Below are 21,268 nucleotides of genomic sequence, written 5' to 3'. Positions count from 1 at the left end.
TTAAAATGCATGTCTCCAGATAATTTGTTGAAAGATTCAGTTTGCATATAGTCATAGAATGTCAGCAAAATAACCCTTTGAATTTGATCTCCCTTTTGAGCCACAACTTAGAATTTCCCAGTGATAATAACTTTGGTGGAACACGAGGAGGAAATGTAAGCTAAGTTCTCCAGAAAATCAGAATTTAAAATGGGGGGGGGGGAGAAGGGGGAGAAAAAAGGTGCTTGATGTTTAAATTTGTAATTATCTGTCTGTTAAGGATGAAAGGATGCTTTTGACAGGAGGCTTGAAATGTCTCCTTCCCCGTGTGCTAAGAAGAATAATTCGATGCAACAGACTCAATATTAGTAATACTTCTGTAATGGCAGAAGGTAAGTGAACCTAACAGCTCTCTGTGCAAAGTGATTCTATTTTAGATTCATACCTATGTGGTTTTTGTTTGTAAAGGATTGGAGAAATATCAAAAGCAGTAAAGTTAAAAGCTCTTTCTAACCTTTTCTGAACTTGGACGTGAGTATGTTGAATTACTGCCTGGGTTGGTCAACACATCCAGCTCCACTACCATTGCTTGTCAATACATCCATAATGATGGCTCCATAACGCAAGTGAATCCATCAGGAGATATGGCTTGTATACAAAAAGTAAGGATAGCTTTCAGGAGGAGCAATAAAGTTCTCAAAGTGTTGTAATGAAGCTTCCTGAGTTTATTGAGTATTTGCCTGAAGATTCAGCCTGTCATCTGTAACTAGTATGTGAAATTCAGTGCTGTCAGTTGAATGCCCTGACTAAACCCATAATTTTAAGAACTCATTAATATAACCAGCAAAGCAGAAAGTGCCTGTGGATTTCTTATGGATGGCAGGGAATGAAATTGAGGGGTAACCGAACTTAATGTTTTATTCAGTGGATAATGTAGTATGTTTATTTAGCAAAAATATTTTTCTGTATTTAGCAAGAATCTCATTCTGTATTTAGTAACTTTTGCTAGTAATAAAATGAATTTTTGTGCTGACTACTCCCAAGAGAGCAGTTTGTGGACAAATTCAGTATGCAAATACATGCTTACCTCAGCCTTTGCTTTGCGTTTTTCCATCAGGAATAGAATTCTCTTTGGATTTCTTTGTTAGCTGTAGTCAAGAGTAAGATTTGGCTCATTTTCTACAGCCTTTGAAGGCAGATCATTGATTTCAACTAAATTATTGCCTCTTTGATGACAGACTACTGCAGTATTTAGGAAAGTGAGTGCTTCTGTGCAGCCTCCTACTCGCCTGCCTGATATCAGACAGTAATAACTCTTCAAGAGAGAATCGGTACAGAATTTAGGGATTGTTAATTGCTGGGTTTATACACCCCAGACCAGTTGTACTCCAGATTTCCCCCCATTATTTTAACAGTTGATATTTCCATGCAAGAAAGTTTAAATGGCATTGGTATTAACTACTACTGTTAAGAAAATAAATTTTTGCTTAATGGGACTTTTCTTCAGTGGTACTCATTGCAAAAATGTTAATGTCTTTAGAAGCTATTTCATAGTAGTAGTCAAGAACCTTTTAAATCAAAGCTGTTTCCAAGTGAAGAAAGTGTAGCAGTTCTGTTTTAGTTTGTTTTTAAATTAGAAATTAAATTAGAATGTTAATTAGAAATTACTGAGATTCAGTGGACAGTCAAGAGTTTATTCCTGAGCTGTAATCATTTGTGTTTAATTGCAACCCACATTAAAATTCCCTAGCCAAGAAATTTTAAAGAATGTGCTACTAACATCAAGATACCAGGAGTTTACTTTTGGATTGATTTATACCTTGGTGTGGTGAAAAATAATTGTGAAAGTGTGGTGTGTGATAACCTTTCTTTGGCTCTGAGTTAACATTTGCAAATAAAGCATATTCCTACAGAAGACTAATGTCCCCAGTTGGAAAAGAAATTATGTTTATATATAAATTAATGGAAATGTTTCTTAATTGTGATGTCTTCATGTTCTGCTACTACTCATGTCTGCTAACTGTTTTAGCTGTGAATGACTTCACATATAGAGTAGGCCTAGCTATGATTTTTAAAGCATTTCAAGAAGTTTGATCTAGTTACAGAGTTCTGAATCAAAAATTTCCTTCAGGTAATTCTTACAAACCATCTAAAGAAATTCATACAGAAAAGTTATTGTTTCACAAACAAAAAGCTGAATTAATGACCAGCCATTCCTATCTTCCACAATTTAAGGCTATAAACAGGCCAATGTTGTGATTTTGCACAAGTCCCTGGCTGATGACTTTGAGAAGTTCTGCCATGCAAATGATGGACCCCTGCCACTGCTGTACAGAACTCAACCAGGTGACTGGAAATGGCCTTCCCTGAGTAGTGATTCTGACATCAGGTAACCACAGACCAACCCTGCTGGCCAATATTCTGAAGTGAATGCTGGTGGTGATTAGGAGAATTTGAGGAAAAAGCCTGATTACACTGTTGAAGATTTTGAACAACGTTCTTTTCTTGGAGTTATACCTTTGAGTGAAAACCATGTATAACAGCCTGATTATCTTGTTCTTGAGTCACATGTTATGATAATTGTCAGTATTGCAAGTATTTCTCTAATCCAAAGGTGAAATTTTGTGTAATTTTTAAATAATTTGCAGTCTGAGCCTGCAGAATTCAATATTAGGGTTTTATATTTGTTTTATTTACTAGAAACATGGCCATGGTGTCTGCACGATACTTGTAGAGTCTCTGAAATTTGAAAGATATACTCCTGTGGTAAACACTAAAAACAAGGTTTAAACCAGCTCCCTAATTTTTTAAAGCCTGCAACAAGATATGCATAAGGGGCCTTTATCTACAAAACCTAAAAAATCTCAAACTCTAACATTCTGTCTGCCAGCTTGGTTTTGTGCAGAATAAGATGTTCTGCGGGTTTTGTCTGTGTTTGTTTCGTTATTAGTCAGAAAGAACAAAATGGATAAAGCAGACTGTATCGTGTGGTTTCATACTGGGTTTATGTCAATTCAACCAATTCATCTTGTTTTTAAAAAAAGTGACAAAGCTGTGATAACTTCTTATTTCACTAGAACTGACTGCCAGCTGTACAGAAAATATGAGCATGGAGCTTGTACTGGATCACTGAAAAGCCTTAAGGAGTATTCTGAACAACTCAAGGACATGGTGACTTTTTATTTAGGCTGCAGCTTCTCTTTTGAAAAAGCAGTCCAAAAAGCTGGCATTCCTATCAGAAACGTTGAGCAAAAATGTAATGTAAGCATGTACAAAGTAAGTATATGCACACAGACGTAATCTTTCTTGTAATTTTGCCTGTGAGTTTTGCCCATATTCAGATTAGGTGCATATACGTATTGTTCAAATCAGAACTTTTTTCCTCTACCTACACAGTAACTTAAGGCATGTGCTAGTGCTGAGCACATGAAAATACAGGGTAAAATATTCGCAGCCTCAGTTCAGTGTAAGGCCAATCTCCTTTTTTATTCATTTTCCATGACAAAGCTTTCCCTGTTTCCTGTAGCAGCCATTTCATGTGGATTCGGTTCTGGTTTGCCCTCTCTGTTTCACCCAGTGATCCATGCACTGTTCTGGCCATGTCTTTGCACGTGTTCTGCTCTCCATACCAGCTCCTGTTTGCAGTTGGAGTATTCCTTTTATAAACCATGATAACAGCGGTTTCTTCTGCATGACAGCCACATTCTGGAGTTTTCCTGTAGACAGTAGAGCCTTTAAACTGCAAATCCAGGCCTCTGGGCCAGAAGATGTTCCCAAAGACTTGAGGTGCCTAACATAGCACTGAAAATTATGACTGTGCTCAAAAAGTTTGTGGTGTACATTTTTAATGGTAACAGAAATCTTAGAATAATTCTGGCTCCAGTAAATAAACCCTTTAATACTAAGAACATTGAAGTATGCATCCGCATGCCTTTTTCATTTAGTTCAGATGCTGTGCTACTGAAGAAAGGTTATTGTTGTTTTCAGTGTTGTTATTACACAATCTATTCTATGCTCCTGGTCAAAATGAAGGTGCAAGCATATCTCGTATGTGAGTCCTTCTACCAAGCTTAAAGAAAAAAAGAATACAACTATGTATCTGCTTCTAGAATTTCAGAATTAGGAAAATTTTATCATTTATAGCACATTAATGCTGTAAAGAATTGCACAGTGTGTTTCTTCAGTGACAGGTGTGATTATTATTATCATTATAAAGGCTTTAAATGAACGTTTTCTCGACAGCTCTAGCTCTCTGGATGTCTTGTTTATGTTCAACTGCAACTCAGATATGTGACATTTTTTCCTAAAAAGCTGACCTGCTTTCTTTCTTAATAGAGAACATGCCTCAGCCTCCCAGTTGGTAAGGATGTTGAATTCCATAGAGCTTTTGTAGAGACATGAGATATTTGTATGTATGGAACTATCATGCAGCTTCTGTACAAGAGGGTACTGCCATCAGCAGTTGCTGACCCTGGCATGTTACTGAGCACTGTATTCAACTACAGAGAGTAGAGTCAGTCTAAGTAGATTTGTAGGTGTGCCATAATTTTCTATTAGCTTTTTCACCTTCTGTAGAGGGAGCACACCATTGTTTTCAGACAATATTCAACATACTGAGCTCATCTTGCTGTGTGCACCAAAACAAGGAATGCATTAAGTTGAAAATCGTAGTGATCTCACTTGGGAGTGCTGGAGCTAAATGATGGAATCTTAAAGGAAAAAATACAGGATCCCAATAATTTTTTTCAAAAGGATTTAAAATGAGTGTTTAAAAATGAGTGATTTAAAATGTTAAAATGCAGCCTTTCTAAATTCAAGTGCAGCACAAAGATTTAGGTTTATTTATTCTGACATTTTAGAAGTATTGTTCAATATTCCTGCTAACACTGGATTCTTTTGAACTGCCAGACATCTGTGCCTTGCTACAGCATTTCTATGTTTCACTGCAACTTAGTAGTCACAATGAGACCTATTCCTGAAAGCAAGTTGGGAGCAGCTGTGCTAGCAACGTCAGAATTAAAAGAAGCTCATGGAGCACCAATTCACATAGGTGACCCTGGTCAGTGCTTTTCATTTCTCATTCTGCATGTACCTGACTGTGTATACAAGTGAAGGGGGAAAGCATGGGAAGTGGTAGGACTGAAATACCTGCACCACTTAATCTGTTTTAATCCTAATGGTCACAAACCTGAATAGGAAAAAGGAAGAAAGAAAAAAAAAGGTTCTGCGTGAGCTGAACACACAGATTTCTTAGATAAAAGACAGTTGTCAGATGTAAATAAGTTATCTGGCAGGGGGGGTTTGGTAAAAAGTGTAATCACATTTTTCTGAAATGTGTGCAGTTTCATTTGTATGTGAATACTTTCTTGCTGTCAGAGATTCCAGTGACAGGATAGCAATGACTGACAGCATGGGGAGAAGTATGTGTGGAGGCATTTTGTGTCTTAGTGGTTGAATGTGAAAGTAAATACTGCATTATTTTAAAAAATACTGAAATAGCATACAATGAGCACAACACTTAAGACAAAATGAATAGAAATATGACAATATTTTTTTTAAATCTAGTTTGAACAAAAATGAAAAAAAAAAAAAAGAGAGGAGGCTGTTTGCAAAAAGAACAAAACCAAACAAACACCTGTAATATGAAGATAGATTGCAATAATTTCCCTCTGCTGTCAGAAGTTTGGTAATCATGGGCTACCTACACAGAAGGATCACACTGCAGGGCATGGAAGGAGATGTCATTGGTTAACAAAACAGTCCAGTAATGTACTTGAGTAACATATCTGAGTACTTAAGCCTGACAAACTAGTATTAAGTCATTATAAAAGAGTAAATTTACATAGCTACAGATTATATAAACTAATTTCATAAAAGAGAGTGGTATATTAAAGCATCTGAAGAATTTAAAACCAAGGGAAGATACCAAGTGCTTAGAATGACCCAGATTATTGCAAGTAGGTGTTAAAATAAAGCAAAAGACAATTTAATGAAAGGCAGCTAAGAGTGAGATGTATTTATCTAAGAGAGGAAAAGAGAGATTGATCATTTCTCTAGCTAAAGAATGTAGGAAGCTAACACAGTAGAAAATGTGTTCTAGAAAGAACTCATTTTGCATTGCAATCATTTATTCTTGTTTGCCAGTGCTATGAATAGAATTCTTCTGTTGATCCAGAAGATTTATATTATCTTGGAAACTCAGCATAGATGTCTAAACTGCATTTTGTTGCAGAAATAAGGTAAATACATTTTTACTGGTGTTACCGAGTACAAAAAAGGGGAAATCAAGTCAGTTCAGGCTCTGAGGATATGCACTCAAAGGCAAACTAAATTTTCCACTTCAGGGGGACTTGAACTCTTGAACTCTTAACTCAGTGTCATTGAATGATGTTTGGGGTCCACCCTCCCCAGCTTTTGCAGTATTACTGCTTAATTAGAATCACTCATTATTTCATTTTTGATCAATTCCAGGTCTGCTGGGAATACAAGATCTTTCTAAACCAGACTATGGAGATACAGTTCAACTTCACCCTGGTGACATTCCAGTGTTTTGGGCCTGTGGAGTAACAGGAGTAGAAGCAATTATCAACTGTCGTATGTGCTGCTTAGAGACTCTCTTTAAATTATCCCTCAATCTCTTTTCTCTCTCTGTTTTATTTTACTTTTTTAAAAAGGATACTGAATTGGCTGATTAGCAGGCTTGATTTTAGGGGAAGATAAAAAACACCCCAAACAACAAAAAGCCTTTGGAAGGAGAGTTTTTGTTGTGAAATACATGTCTACTTTAAATAAAATTCTTACTGAAATTTCACAACTTTTGTGTATTTTAAAAGTTTAAATCTACTGCTCTGGCAACATCAAAACATTTTTTTTAGCATTATAAAAAACAAGAAGCTTAAAGGCATTAATTTTTAAGCTTCTTCCATTTAAAATATTATTTTGTACTACATTGAACTAAAGCAATAGTAAAGGAAAAAAAAAAAAAAAGAAGGAATAAAAAGAGAGAAGCCAGAAATCTTTCCAAAATGTTGTCAAGAGCTAGCAAATTGATTGACATGGAAAAGGGTTCTGAAGTGCCTCATGGAGAATGTTGAGCTTTTAGTTTTCTCCAAAATTAAGTAAATGTGACACACTTTACATAAGTGAAACTTTTTCTTCTGTACAGTTTTTCTGTACTGTGTGCAGTCATTTATGCACGTATGAGCACAAAAGGCAAGAAAATGAAACAAAAGCATAGTGACAGTATTATATACTTCTGTAAGTCACTAGTGTGGAATGAAATACTCTATTTTCATTCTTACTGAAAAAGAAGCTTAAAAATAATAGGCAATATATTTGGGAGAACTCTGGGAGGTCATCTGCTTTGTCCTTCTCTCCTTGCAGGATCCTTGTGGTTTCTTACAGGTGTTTATCTGAATTCTCAACACCTGCTCTAATACATTCAGCTCTAGGAAGAGTTCTTACATACAATCTCTTTTTTCCAGTCCCAAATCCATGCTGAAAATCCTATTCTTTCCTGGGTTCTTCAGCAAACCTATTCATCTTCCTCATGCATCCTTGTTGTAGGGAAAAGAGAGAAAAAAATTGCCAATGTCTCTCCAATCTGTTGCACAAGTGGCTATCTATCCTGCCCTTGCCTGGAACAGACTTTCACTTTTGTTTATTTCTCCATTTTCTATATTAAAATCAGTTGTCATTAGTACATTCCAGGAAATTTTTGGATAGTTTTTATTTTGCTGTGCTACTTTCTCAGCTGGGACATTTTAAATCTGCCACATCACCAGAGCCCATACTTTAGATGAATCTGCTAGCTGGTCACAAAAAACCTGTCTGCTCACAGGATTTGGTGAGGTATTGTAAACCTCAACAACCATGTTCCCCAGGTGCTTTAAACTGCTAGCCATAGAGTCCAAAAAGTTGTAGCTCAAACGAAGCACATACGTACTTAGTAAAAAAGGTCTTCTCCACTTTCACCCTCCTAACAAAGAAAGTTTTGCTTGCTTATGTATACCAGTTGTGATTTGCCTAACAATGTACCAATTTTACCAAATCAAGTATTACCTAGATTCAGACTTTTGGAGTCAGTATAAAGACAGGAAATATTTTCAGCTTAGGAAGCTACTATGCTGTCAGGTCTAAAGAAGCTTATTTTTCTCCAGGGTTTTAGAGGCTACTCATATTTCCTTTGCTAGCACTTACTGATCCACTTTTGTCATTACTCCTTGCCAGTTTAAATTGCCATGGTTTAACCCCAGCCAGCAGGATAAGGGAGAGAATTGGAAGGGTGAAAACTGGAAAACTCACGCGTTGAGATAAAGACAGTTTTGTAGGGAAAGCAAAAGCCGTGCATGCAAACAGAGCAAAAAGAGGACATTGTGGAAAAAACTGATCTCAACTACCCACATGAGCTTTTTAAAAGTGAAAAAATTTTCAGATGTACATACGTACATTTCTTTCTCAAAGTGTATTAATTGCTCCAATGTAACTTAAAATATCACCTGTTTTTATAACTGTCATCAGGCAGGGACTCTGTTGTTACATTAAGTGGCTTTTTGAAATTTTATCATCCCTATAATTTGTTACATTGCAATAATAACATTTAACTGAATTTTTTTCATTCATTTTAGGAACTCCGTTAGCTTTTACTCATTCTCGTGACTGCACGTTCATTACTGACCTAGAGAATGACAATATCAGATCCTTAGGAGGAGTCCCACAGGTCCACTGCATCTCTCAAGATCCTCTGCATTTCAGCATTGTGTCAGCAGAAGCAGCCCAAAAGATAAAGACTCTAGAGACCCTAATTGGAATAGATCCAGGTATAAACAAAAACTGTCTCCCTTTAATGAATTTGTTATGGGGTAGATACCACCTATCCGGCCTTTTTAGATATTTTCAATTCAAGAACACAGTAAGAATCTAAAGGGGATTTTAAGAATTCTTTATGGAATACAGTGAGTTTATATAACTAGGTTTTATATTTTCTGTTACTGTAGTTAATATCAGAGTCTGGCCAAGATCATTCATTATAGACAACAGAATATCTGATCTTGATGACTATATGCTCCCAAAGTACACAGAAGCAGACTGGAGAGTCCACAGGGAATAAGTACTGTTACTGAGTAAAACTGAAATTGTATGTGAAGTACAGGGCTCATCAAGAACTCTCAGCTTGCTGGCAACAGCTTGCTGGTATTCACTGTGGAGTAAATAGCACATTTCTTTACATATATTCATGACTACTGTGGTCCTACCAGAGAATTCTAGTAGTTGCATGTCTTTTTCAAATACCACTCTCTGACAGGTGGAATTATATTAATTTCTGCTGACATATCCATCACTGAGGTGTTGTATGATCGACCAAAATGACCAGGTCACCAAAGAAGGTTGAGCAGTGGGGCTGCCTGTGTGTGCAAGGAAGAGAGGGAAGTAAAGGCACACTGAGTAGTGCAACCATTCCTAAAATACACACTGAGTTAGTCCCCTCTGGCTGCTGTAAAGTCTGAGCTCAGTGTGCCATAAATTTTCTGAAATCCTCTGTAGGCAGTAGTGGAAAACAGCTTACGCCCAGCACTCCCAAGCTCTGGGTTTGGGCTGTGTGCATACATTTGGGTCTGTTTATTTTTACTCACAAGGCCTCTCCTTTCCCACTCTCTGGAGCTGGCTTGGCATGATGCCATGCTCTGCAGAAATACAGAACCTAACTTAAAAGTTAGCTCATTTTATTGCTAAAGGAGACTACAGTACTTTGTCTCAGTTAATATACCCTGCTTCTCAGAGACTTGTATTCTGCTTGTGTTAACTTTCAGTTTTCTGAACTTTTTTCTCTGTCCATTATCTGTGTATTGCCTGTGTGTTATTTAGGACGAATAGAGGGAGAAATACCAATGGGGAAATTGAGGACCAAAAGAGTAAAATATGGGGGTGAGGGGAGCAAGAAGGATGAATCTACGAGGAGACTGAAAAACACCAGTGAAGACTTACCTCCATAAGCCCATCATGCTGGTACTCATGGTTTTCTTGAGTACTAGCAAATCAAAAGAACTGAGCTGTGAACTTTTTTTCCAAGTGACAGGGAAGGAACATGGGATAGGAGGTCTTTGAACAATGAAAGCCATACACAGATAATAGCGTTGCCTATTTAGGGACTGACCCATGAGAAGAAAGTTCTGTTAGTATTCACTTATTTCTCAAGGTCTGATAATGTGGTTCTCTGCTACATGAAGTGTTACAAGAACTTCTAGTAGTCACCTGGATACCACTGTATTAATTGAGTTTATGAAGTCCCCAGGAAACTTACCATGTCTCTGAAACCTCACTTCTGAGATTAATAATTTCATTAAGTGAAATTTATTTGGGAATTAGTTCTTCCCAAAGGGGATGGAGTTAAATAGAGACAAAGGACCAGTTCACACATCTGAAGTCTGTATCAGACCTTCTGTAAGGTCTGCAATGCTTGAGTTGCAATCCAACTTCAGTAGCTAAACATGGTCTAGCAGGACTGTCAAAGGAAAACAGAGGGCCTAAGGTAAGGAAACAATATGCAATAAGCTCTCAGAAAAAGCTGTTTACACTTGTACCTAAATATGCTAGGTATAATAATTTTCAAAAGCTGACATTCTTAACCTGAAAGCACAGCCCATTATCTTCATTACTCATATCCTAGATCTTCTTAGTTTTCCTGAGGAAATTACCCCAATTCCTGCCTTGACCAGAGGTTTTTCTCTCTTTTTTTTAACCCATTTTATGTCACTAATGTATTGTCACCCAGAGGGAAGCCTCAAAAGGAGAGTGATACATTGAAGTGTACTGCTCTCTTTAAATCCACTTGTCTAGGAGAGCGGGGTGTAAGGCACCTGCAGCACCAGGGTGAGCTGCTGGGGGCCTGCCTGGCCATGTCCCACGCGGGGTCCGTGCTGATAACAACGGGATTTCCCACCCACTTCAGCCACGAGCCGCCCGAGGAGAACGACGGCCCCCCGGGAGCCCTTGCCATTGCAGCTATGCTGCAGGCCTTGGAGAAACAGGTTGCCATAGTTACAGATCAGAGAGCCATGGATCTGAATAAAAAGATTATTGAAGAAGCTGTTCAACTAGGTAAGAGACATGGGTTTTTCAGTTTTTTAACTTGCTAATTTGAGCCAAGGTTTGCTTCAGTTATAATCTGTCACTTAGTCAGGACGTTTTTTTTTTTCCCAGAGAATGAATCAGAATTCATCCTCTAAGCTCTGCTCATCATTGCTACGATGACATTTTGTTAACCTAGCTGGCATCATGTGAATGTATACATATCTGGGTACTGATCCTGGATGAGTTGCTTGAAATAAATTTTGGATGTCTGTTCTTATTCTTGTAGACCTGTTTTCTACTGCAAGGTCCCATTTAACAGCATTTACATCTAAACAAGTTTAAACTAAGGATATAGGGAGCTCATCAAGAACTGTGTAAAGACCTTGAATTCTTACTGTTCTAGCAATTTTGCTTTTTTTTTTTTTTAAGTTACTCAAAGATACATTAAAAAAAAATAGCATGTAGTATCTGAATATCATTTTGCTTTCCTGTAGGAATCCTGAAGAAGCCCATCCCTCTATTGAGTTATCAAAGGGAAAGTGCCAATTCAGCTTTAACATTTTTGTGTGAGAATGGGAATCCTGGAAGACCTAGGTATGTGTATTCAGTTTTTGAGAACAGGTCACACCTCTACTGTGCAAAATTATAATAAAAATAAGGATCGTGGTCTAAGAAGGCACAATGGCTGCAAGTAAATCCTTAAGACTTTGAATGCACAGAACAAACTTTGAAGCCAAACACTGTTATTGGAGCATACACAGAGTTCAGAATTCCACATTATTCTGCAATTATGCACTTCTGGAGTAGCAAAAAGAAGCAATTCTTCATGTATCAATAGTTCTTTTCCTTAAAAAATAATCTAAAAGGCTTTCAGTCGTCATTCTATAAGTAGATATATACACACTATATATTTTTTTACCAATTTTTAAATCAGTGAGAAGATCAAAAAGTATTATATCAAAGTCAGTGAAAGAGCTAAGAAAAGTGCTGTGGGAAGTATGCATTTTCTAGAGCTTTAGCTCTAGTCTGACAGCTAGGGAATCTGATCTGACTTAATAAAATGTCATGTGTTTGTAATGGTGTGATTAGGGTTAATGCACTGGAGAATTTGCTAAGTAGCTGTATGCTCATTTCATTACTTAGCATGCAACTTATATTTCCTTGAAGTAGGCATACATTGCTCATTTTTATTTATCTTTCCATGTAAAGTATTTTAATGTAGTTGCTCTCAGTTTGCATTCTTTAATAAGAAGGTCTTTCACCCTGGTATTTGTTTCATTAACTTATTGAATTCCCATTTATTTCTGCAGGTTAGTGTGTACTGTAATAGTACACATGATACTGTCTTCATTTTTATGTGTTGTTTTAAAAATGTCTTTTATAGCTATGCTTAATAAAAATACAGGCAGATTCTATTTAAACTGGTCCCTTAGTCCCAAAAGGCTGAAGTAAGTATTTTTTTAAAGCATACAACTAACCTGCTGAAGGTCTCTGGAACCACTGTAGATACCCACCCACAAGAACATTAAGTAATTAATCAGAATTAGTAACCTCTTAACAGTAAAAATGGAGAAACAGAAACACAATAACTTGATTCTAACATACAGTGGCAGAACTGAGTACTATAGTTCTACTTAAAATGTAGGACAGCTGCAGTACATCTGTCTACTTTCATAACCAGCAAAACAACCATGGACTTAAAAAATAACCCCCCAAAATCTAAAGACCCAAACCCAAACATTGCCTGACTAGAAACAGATGAGTATTTGCCAAGCAATGTACTTTAAGCAGAGAATGTATTTGCATTAACAAGGATTTCGATGATCATTAATTTTCCACTTTTTTGCTTGCTTTGAATACACTTACAGAGACTAATATTTTACAAGATACCATCTGCTTTAATGTGAAACAGAGCCAGGCCAGATGGCTGACCCAAAGGATTGCTGGCTAGGAGGATTGCAGGAACTTCTCCATTTCTTGGTAGCAAATGTGGTTTGGGGGCGCTGCACTAAAGCTATTAAAAAAACCCTAAACTAATCTTTGAAAAAAACCCCATAGACAACTACATTCAGAAATAACAAAACAGTATCCAAGTTTTACCTTGAATCCCAAATAGTCAAAAAGCAGAACCAGGCACAAGCAGCCAACAGAAGTATTTTTCATGTGAAAATCACAGCTTTGACTTCTCCCCTCTGTTTTTTCATTCACCTCTAACCAGATTTGATCACCTGGTAGCAATAGAGCGTGCTGGGATGGCTGCTGATGGCAATTATTACAATGCCAGGAAAGTTAACATTAAACACCTCGTGGATCCCATAGATGAACTATTTTTAGCTGCACAAACCATTCCAGGAATCACAACAACAGGTAAGTGTGAGTTTGTGTGATGTTCTCAGTAGCAAGAGAAGCACAGAGCAGGAATTCTTTCTGTCAGTGAAGGGGAGCATGAGGCAGGTGCTGAGTGGCTGCTTTCAGGCTACAGCTGTTTGTTGTGATTGGATTTGAAGACACTGTTGCTGGAGAAAAATTACAGGTTTCTATTGAAGGATTCTCACAGCCAAAAAAAATCACTTCAAAGTTATTTAAGGACAAAAAAGCAAAAACGCAAGCCCAGATGTATTACCTATGCATAAGTCTATGTACATACACTCTAAGTCCAGTTTTTGATAGTGACTTTATTCTATATTTTTTGTGTTGAAGGCAACATAGAACATAAGTGGTTGTTGGATGGTAGCATTCCTTCTTAAAGTATTGGTTTTATGATTGTTACACCTAAGTTAAAACAGCAGTCTGGATAAAATCTGTGTTTATATTGCCTTTAGCAGTACATTTTTTTAAACAGGGATTACATATTTGCATCTATTAAAATAGTGCCTTCTCCAACAAAATGTGTGTACAGTAGGAATCTGGAAAGGAATGCCTTGTCCTTCCCACCAAACAACATTGGCCTTTGCTAATACCTCTGATGAGAATGCTTTTGTCAGCATGCTGTTCCTCTCTTTAGGCAACAAACTTTTTTTTTCTTGAAAACTTACTTATATCTGGTTTGGAAAAAATATGCCATAGACCATTTTACAATATCCTTATACAATCAAATGCTTCCTGCTACCATGTGTGGCCCAATGAGCGTTTTGGAGATACATAATCTCTGTAAATATTAAAATCAAATTAGAAATAAGTACCCATGCCAGACTGATTTCTGTCACATCAGAACACATCTGCTGATTTAGCTTTTTTTCTTCTTATAGTGCTGTGGACTCACTCCTAAGTATTACCAAAGGCATGGGAACTTAGACTTCTCAGTTTTGTTGTTTTTGAAATGTTTCTACAGAATTTAGAGAACTTCTGCAGAGATAATGCATAGTCTGATTTCAATCTATTGGTATCATTTAAAAGCTGTGTAGCAGAGGACTTCACTGATATGTGTTATTATTGTAAAATTTGCAATAATATTGCAAATTTTACAAAATTTGCAATCTTTTACAAAATTTGCAAACTTTGTATTTAGATTTAATTTTTTTTTTTTTTCCTATTCATGAGATGTACCTTCCATCATTCAAAAGGAAGCACTCTAGATGGCACTGTCTTGGCAATCTCAACAGAGGACAAAGATTGACTGAATAGGTGTTATATAGGACAAGCTCTGTTTTGTAAAGATGTCTAGCAAAATGCCTCAGAGCTTAATCTGCTGCTGTTAGTTTCAACTCCTATCCCTGATTTTAGGTTGTTGATGCAAGAATTTGATCTCTCTAGCTACTTACATAACAGCACAACCTGATTCCTTTAGTAAAAATACCCTAATCTCTTCAAATATCTCCCACAGCAGCTCAAAGTATATTATTTATTTGCTGGAGTTTGGAATGTTCTGCCAGCTGAGAATTTGAATCAATTCAGCAGAATGTAGCTTGTTTCAAACATTCTCTGAATATTGAAATATACTATGAAATGTCATTAATAAAAAATACCACAGGCTTGTGAAAAAGAAGAAAAGCAGTTATTCAGATTCACTGTGTCTCAGTGCTGTGAACTTTATCTAAAGAGATTTCTGCATAGAAAATGGTTTAACAAGTCATAGGCTTCAAAGGACAATGAAGGGATCTGCTCTGATCTCCCATGGCATTTGTGTAAGTGGATATTCTGCTCTGGAGAACTAACTGTAAGAAAACAATGTCACTGTTTCTTACATTGTCTGTTACCTAGTTAGCATTTCTTGTTTTGCTTATCACATTAACTTTTTTGTGTCTGTTATTTTAATTGGGAAGTAATTTCTTGGGTTGGATGGTGGGTTTTTCAATGTGTTTCTGCCAAGTGTAGTTTAACTTAGCCACTGTGGCCTTTGTGTTTTGTCTCCCTTTACTGATAGCAACGTGTTGCTACTGGTGAGGATAATTTCTTTTTCTAGTGGGGCTGTCTTCAGCTTTCTTTATGGTCAGTAGGAATTTGGAGGCATATGACTAGTTCCAGAATAAATGCAAATATTGTACAGAATTAGGGTGGAGTACTTGAATAACCTTATAGGCTAGAATACCAGAAAGATCAAGTTTTCAGCCTACAGAAATTCTTTATATAGTGTGCTCCATGGCAAGAAGCACTGTGTCAGTTGGTGGAGAGGGGAAATGTTAGAACATTTGTTACATGCTGATTAATTGCTCTCAAGTGTTGCATTTAAAACAAGATCTGTGTTTTTTAAAAAAATCTGATCTGGTAGTTTGACCACCAACAAAGCATGAACAATGCCTGCAATTGTATGAATACTGACATCCTAAAAACTCAGGGAGTGATGAGCAGCCTTGAGGAATTCACAAAGTAAGAAGATGTGAAAGGCTGAGTTTGGAAGGGACTGATTTTCCACATAAGTCTGAAATAAAAGATTAAGAAATGTTACTGGAACCACATTTTTTTTTTCCAGCTGTCATATAATTGACATAGCTATATGCTATTTATATAGGAGCTAATTAAAGCTTTCCAAAGTACTGCATGAAAAAATGGGGTCACACATTTTCCTTTCATACAAAAGATTTTTAGCAGAGAAGACTGATGTCTCCTGCATATTTCATGAATGTAGTTTCAGAAAACAATGTACTCAGTAGGAACTTGCATAGAAAATCCAGCAGAACTATTTTTCCTTTGCCTGGAAAGAAATTGGGCCTTTAGAAGAGGATTCATCTTGCCTATTTTCAGAGATCTATATTTGAGATGTCTGCTTTGGGGTGAGATGAACTGAATGTGTGAAGGGAGTGTTTCTTTCTGCTGACTTTAAAAGCAGCATAGCTGACTGGCTCATGTATGGATGGCTGCATTTGCACAGGTGAATTTCACTCTGGAGATCACAGTAAAGTACAGTTCTCTGGCAATGTGTGGAGGAAGAAGAAAACAGATGGGACAGGAGACTTTTCAGTGGGGTGTTCTTTTTCTCCCAGTGTCACACAAAAGGAATCAATCCACAGCAAAAGATCTACTAATTGTGCAGCCATCCTGGTGACAGGACTCCCACAAAGACAGGAAAATCAAAGCAGGGCTGATAGAAAAAGCCCTGAGCAATGGATATATTTCAGTTAAGGAAACTGTTAGTTATTTTCATGGGACAAGAATTCATCTCAGCCTTTTTAAAGAATGTTAAAAGCATAAATTTTAATTTTGAGTATAAGAGAAGTCAGAACATTGTGTGTGATTCTTACAAAGCAGTAGAACTTCCATGTTTATATATGAGGATAAGAGCACCAGGACTATATCAACACCTGTTTGAAAAGTACTACCAATAAAGAGATTTTTTAGAAGAAAGCACCATTAACTCCCAATGGTGAAATAAATGGGAGCAGATTATTAAAGCAGATAAAAAAGAGTAGCTGTTCCATGGCAAATCCTTTTATGTAAGCTGTGTGTCACTCAGTTACACCCTACTTGACTGGATAGACTCAAGGAATCAAATAAAAATTGCTGCTGAGAAATGACTTTCCATTTCACTTAAAGAAGAAATTTGCTACAGACACATGATATATTTATGCAGTTACTAAAAGTGTTAAATGTACCAGTTTTCGGGCCTTGAAGTGTAAATGATAAATATTGTAATTTCTCTTCTGTAACACATACTATGCATTAGAGCACAGTCACATTTCAAATTCAAATCTGACGTGAGGACTTGGAGCTCTTCACTTGGAGCTCTTCACTGTTCTGTTTCACAGACATGGTCAGGGATTTTTCTGTGAAATCTTCAGATTGAAGAAGATGCCATTCAGACTAACAGACGAAAGAGAATTTTTAATTTCCAACTAAATAGGAATAATAATTTATTAATAATTATAAATAATAAATAATTTTAATATGTTTTTTAATATCTTGGTAAGAGACCAGAGGTACTATCCAGCTTTTATGTAAACTACTAGTTTATATGTTACCCTCATCTCCAGGTATCTCAATGACATCTGACAACTTCATGTCCCAAATACTGGGTTGCCTAGAATTTTCCTGAAATTGCATAGATCTCACTGATTTCACTAAAAGCACTAAGGAAATACACAGTATTTCTATTTGTGCAACAAAAATCAAGGTCTGACATCCAGTATATAAGAAAATTAAAATAAATAAAGACTAGCTATTTTTTTGGTAAGTGACTGTGGAAAATGGAAACAGTAATAGTATACAGGGCTGGGCTCTTTGTGTACTGCAGCACATTAGTCCTTGATGGGCAGTGCAGTCAGGCCTGCTTCTGCCCAAATCCTTCTGTATGTTTTTGCTTGTCTTTCTGCAACGATTTTTATTTCTATTCTTTTTTTTTAATTAAAGCTTGTAACATGCCAAAGTTTTCTATTCTTGCTTTATGATAGAATTGTTGACTGATTTCTTAGGTTGATTTGGGTTTAATTTTCAGTATTCTTTCTTTCTTTGTGCTGATGTACTTGTGATAACACATTACATAGAACACTCATGTAAGGCCTTCCATAAGCAAAGTTCACTGTCTTGATTCTGTCTGCAGTTCACAACCACTTGATAATTTTGATTTCTTTTGTGTGCACACAATGTACATTGTACATTACATGTATAAACGTAGAGGTTGCCGAGGCTGCCATGTAATAGATGATGTTTTCAGCTCTTTCATTCCCAGTCTTCTGTTTTTAGGTGCTGTGGATGAAAAAGGATAAACCATCTTTTATGGAGCTATGAACTATCACAGCAACTGTGGGGAAGAAACTGGATGTTTTCTAAAAGGATTGTCAATTATATGCTGTGTTCATACTCATTTTGTCTTTTTCCCTTTTATAAAGGTGTTGGAGATGGAGGAAATGAATTAGGAATGGGCAAAGTAAAAGATGCTGTAAAGAAGCACATAAAAAATGGAGATGTTATAGCTTGTGATGTTGAAGCTGATTTTACTGTTGTAGCTGGTAAGGGGTTTTTGGTGGGGTGGGAGAGTAGCTGGTGTTTGAGAATAGAACTGACAAGGAAACATTTGCCTTTCCAAGTAATGTTTATTGGCCCTTTCCAAGTCATCCTCAGCAAACTGATCTATCTCTGTATTGTGTACCTTTTCTGAAGAGTTAAGCACATGTTGCTTCAGAAGAACTGACTCAAAACTGAGAATGTTCCATGAACAAAGTGCACTTAATTTGAAATAGCTGGGCAAATCCTGAATATTTTTGAAAAATCACACATTATATAAAATCATAGAACCATAGAATCCTAAAATTATTTGTGTTGGAAGGGACCTTGAAGATCATCTAGTTCCTACTCCCCCTGCCATGGGCAGGAAACCTTTCACTAGACCAGGTTACTCAATAACAAATATTAATAAGGAAGACTGCAGAAGTGATCTGTGTGGGAATTAAAAATGTCTGTGCACATACAAATTTTCAGTATAATTGATAAACTTCTGTTTGGAGTGTGCCCCTATCAGGTATAAATTAGTCATATTGCCCCTTTACAAAGAGATAAGTTTTTTCAATAATCACTCAAGGACAAATGTATGTTCTTAATGTTCTTGTTGTTCAACAAAAGTTGAATGTTATAGTTAAAATTCTGCTTTACACCAGCGTGAAATAAAATTCACAGTGAGAGAGAGATGTTCAGCATGGACCAACTTGTGAACTGGACAGTCCGTATTGTCCTTGGGCTCAGGTTTCTCTGTTCCTAACCCGGGTGTCTCTGGCACACTCTGGACACTAAGCAGCCAATTTGTGCAGTTTGGTGCAGTGCCACTCTTTGCAGGGGTCTCTAACTGGGGTGGCTACGCCATTGCCTGTGCTCTGCACGTGCTGCGCTGCTGTGAGATCCACGACCGCTACCTGCGCAGAGCCGTCGGCTTTCCACGCGCACCGAGCCAGAGGCTCTGGCTGCCAGCGCTCCCGTCCGTCCCCAAGGTAACTCCTGCGGGCAGCGCTTGGGACTTGCTCATGACGGGGAGATGGAAGTGGCCAGCAGCTGCTGAGTCCTGCCTGGGCTGGTTCAATACCTCACCCTCACAAGTTCTGGGCACTTCTGGGGATTCCTTGTGAAGGAGCAGCCACACTGTCCTTAGACTGTTTTCCACAAACGGATTTGAGACAGATTGCAAATAAAAATCCCCCAATATGAATGTGTTCATGTCTTGTAGCGTCAAGCTACAAGAAGACAGTGCTACAATTTTATGGGCAATGCAAGAAATCCTTGGATTGACATACAGTGATTAAAATTCCCTGTTTGCTTCCTTAGTATCATTCGTGATTTTTTAACCCTCTGTTGTAGTGTCCTTTAGATGTCTGCTTCCAAAATCAAAAGTTACAGTTCTTATGCAGTAGCCACTCCATACTTCTGATCTTTGTACCTTACTTCTGATCTTCCCCTTTTCCTAGTTTGCTGGAACCTTTCTACAATTAGTTTTGAATGTTTCTAAATTAAAGTTGGAGAAAAACTTGTGCATGAATATTTTTAAATGTGTTTTGACTAATGCAGCTCTGTACAGTGTGATATTCTGGGAATGCAAAGGTTTCAGACTGAGAAAAAGTAAAATAACTGAGAGGGGTGAGAAACGACTCTGATCTGTACTCATCCTGCTGAGCACGTGCCTCTATTTTTAACTTGACAGTGGTTAAAAAAAAAAGTCTGTTTATACACTCACACACACCCCTAATGATTAAATATGTTCCACAACTTTGCAATAAATTTGGAGCTTCAAGATTTCAAGATTCAGCTTTATTAGCAGAGATTTGGACAAACCCTTTAAGTGTGTGATGTCCAAGAATGCTAAGCAAAATGCAATCCATCTACCATAGCTGCTGCCCAAAACAAATAAGTTTTTCTCCTGAGATGACGGGACATTCTGCATGAAATTCCAACAAAGTACCTTTTAAGTATTTTAGAGTAGATCTCACTAATTTTTTTTAAATTCTTGCTATCTCAGTTTTTCATCTAAAGGTCATAAAACTGAAACTGATCCCAACACTTGGCATAGCCATATAGCTTAACAAAGCTTATATGGCCCTTTTCAGCGCAGTCTTTTTTATAAAACAGATAAATTATTTTTCCATTTTCAGTGTTTTTTCCAGTTGCATCTACTGGTTTTTGACCTTTAAATTAATGCACCCTAAAATGACTGTGATCAAAATTCCTGGTAATGAGATACTTTAATTAAATGATATATTGTGTACAGGAAAACCTTCTTGTTTTTGTTTTACTAAGCTATACAGCTGGGAATATTAATGATCCAATAATGGGCTACTGAATGTGCAATACTGAAATCTGTTGAGATAAAATAAATGGAAACAGTTTTGTGGAGGAGAGAAAATGACAAAATGTCTGACAAGAAAATATGTATCTTTAATTATAAATCACACAATAATGAGCAGTGCAGAAGATTGAATACATTAGTATTCACATACTCCATTAGTATTAAAAAATCAGACCATTTATGTTTATATGGCCACTTTCTGCAAAATTCAGCTTCACTTAATGCTATAATAATTACCCTAGTGAGATAAAGAGCAACACCACACAGATCCATCTCGGTGTTTATATTTGTGATTGTAATTGGAAAGAGGACATTTGAAGGAGTCCCTTAGCACCAAACAGCTTTCTTATAACGTGTTTTATTTTTCTTCAAAAATGGCACTTCCATGAATGCTGTAAGTCATAATTACTAAGTGAAGACTTCCCCTGAAACACCAACATTATTTCCCTTCAGCTGGTTCGAGCAGTGTCAGGATTGCACTGCCAAACCCCAGAACTGCAGAGCTCTCCTTTCCCACTG

The 21,268-nt window shown here is 37.0% G+C and overlaps 1 protein-coding gene across 6 annotated transcripts in view; it reads left to right on the top strand.

Moving 5' to 3' along the window:
- DGLUCY (D-glutamate cyclase) overlaps window positions 1–21,268 on the top strand; it is a 47,020-nt gene that overhangs the window by 22,169 nt on the left and 3,583 nt on the right. For 3 of the 6 annotated variants that reach the window (XM_053979692.1, XM_053979690.1, XM_053979691.1), the window contains 11 exons: window positions 260–371; window positions 2,215–2,368; window positions 3,057–3,255; window positions 4,888–5,038; window positions 6,451–6,573; window positions 8,607–8,798; window positions 10,816–11,076; window positions 11,544–11,643; window positions 13,268–13,416; window positions 18,312–18,431; window positions 19,252–19,403. In XM_053979692.1, coding sequence (XP_053835667.1) covers window positions 269–371; window positions 2,215–2,368; window positions 3,057–3,255; window positions 4,888–5,038; window positions 6,451–6,573; window positions 8,607–8,798; window positions 10,816–11,076; window positions 11,544–11,643; window positions 13,268–13,416; window positions 18,312–18,431; window positions 19,252–19,403 — 1,704 coding nt within the window. In that variant the 5' untranslated portion in view covers window positions 260–268. Of the gene's footprint in view, window positions 1–259; window positions 372–2,214; window positions 2,369–3,056; window positions 3,256–4,887; window positions 5,039–6,450; window positions 6,574–8,606; window positions 8,799–10,815; window positions 11,077–11,543; window positions 11,644–13,267; window positions 13,417–18,311; window positions 18,432–19,251; window positions 19,404–21,268 lie in introns of those variants that run through there. The other 3 variants (XM_053979693.1, XM_053979695.1, XM_053979694.1) reach the window with 3 other exon arrangements.

This window comes from Vidua macroura, chromosome 6 (assembly GCF_024509145.1).
Source record: "Vidua macroura isolate BioBank_ID:100142 chromosome 6, ASM2450914v1, whole genome shotgun sequence".
Classification (NCBI taxonomy): Eukaryota; Metazoa; Chordata; class Aves; order Passeriformes; family Viduidae; genus Vidua; species Vidua macroura.
This window is presented reverse-complemented; position numbering and strand designations above follow the sequence as displayed.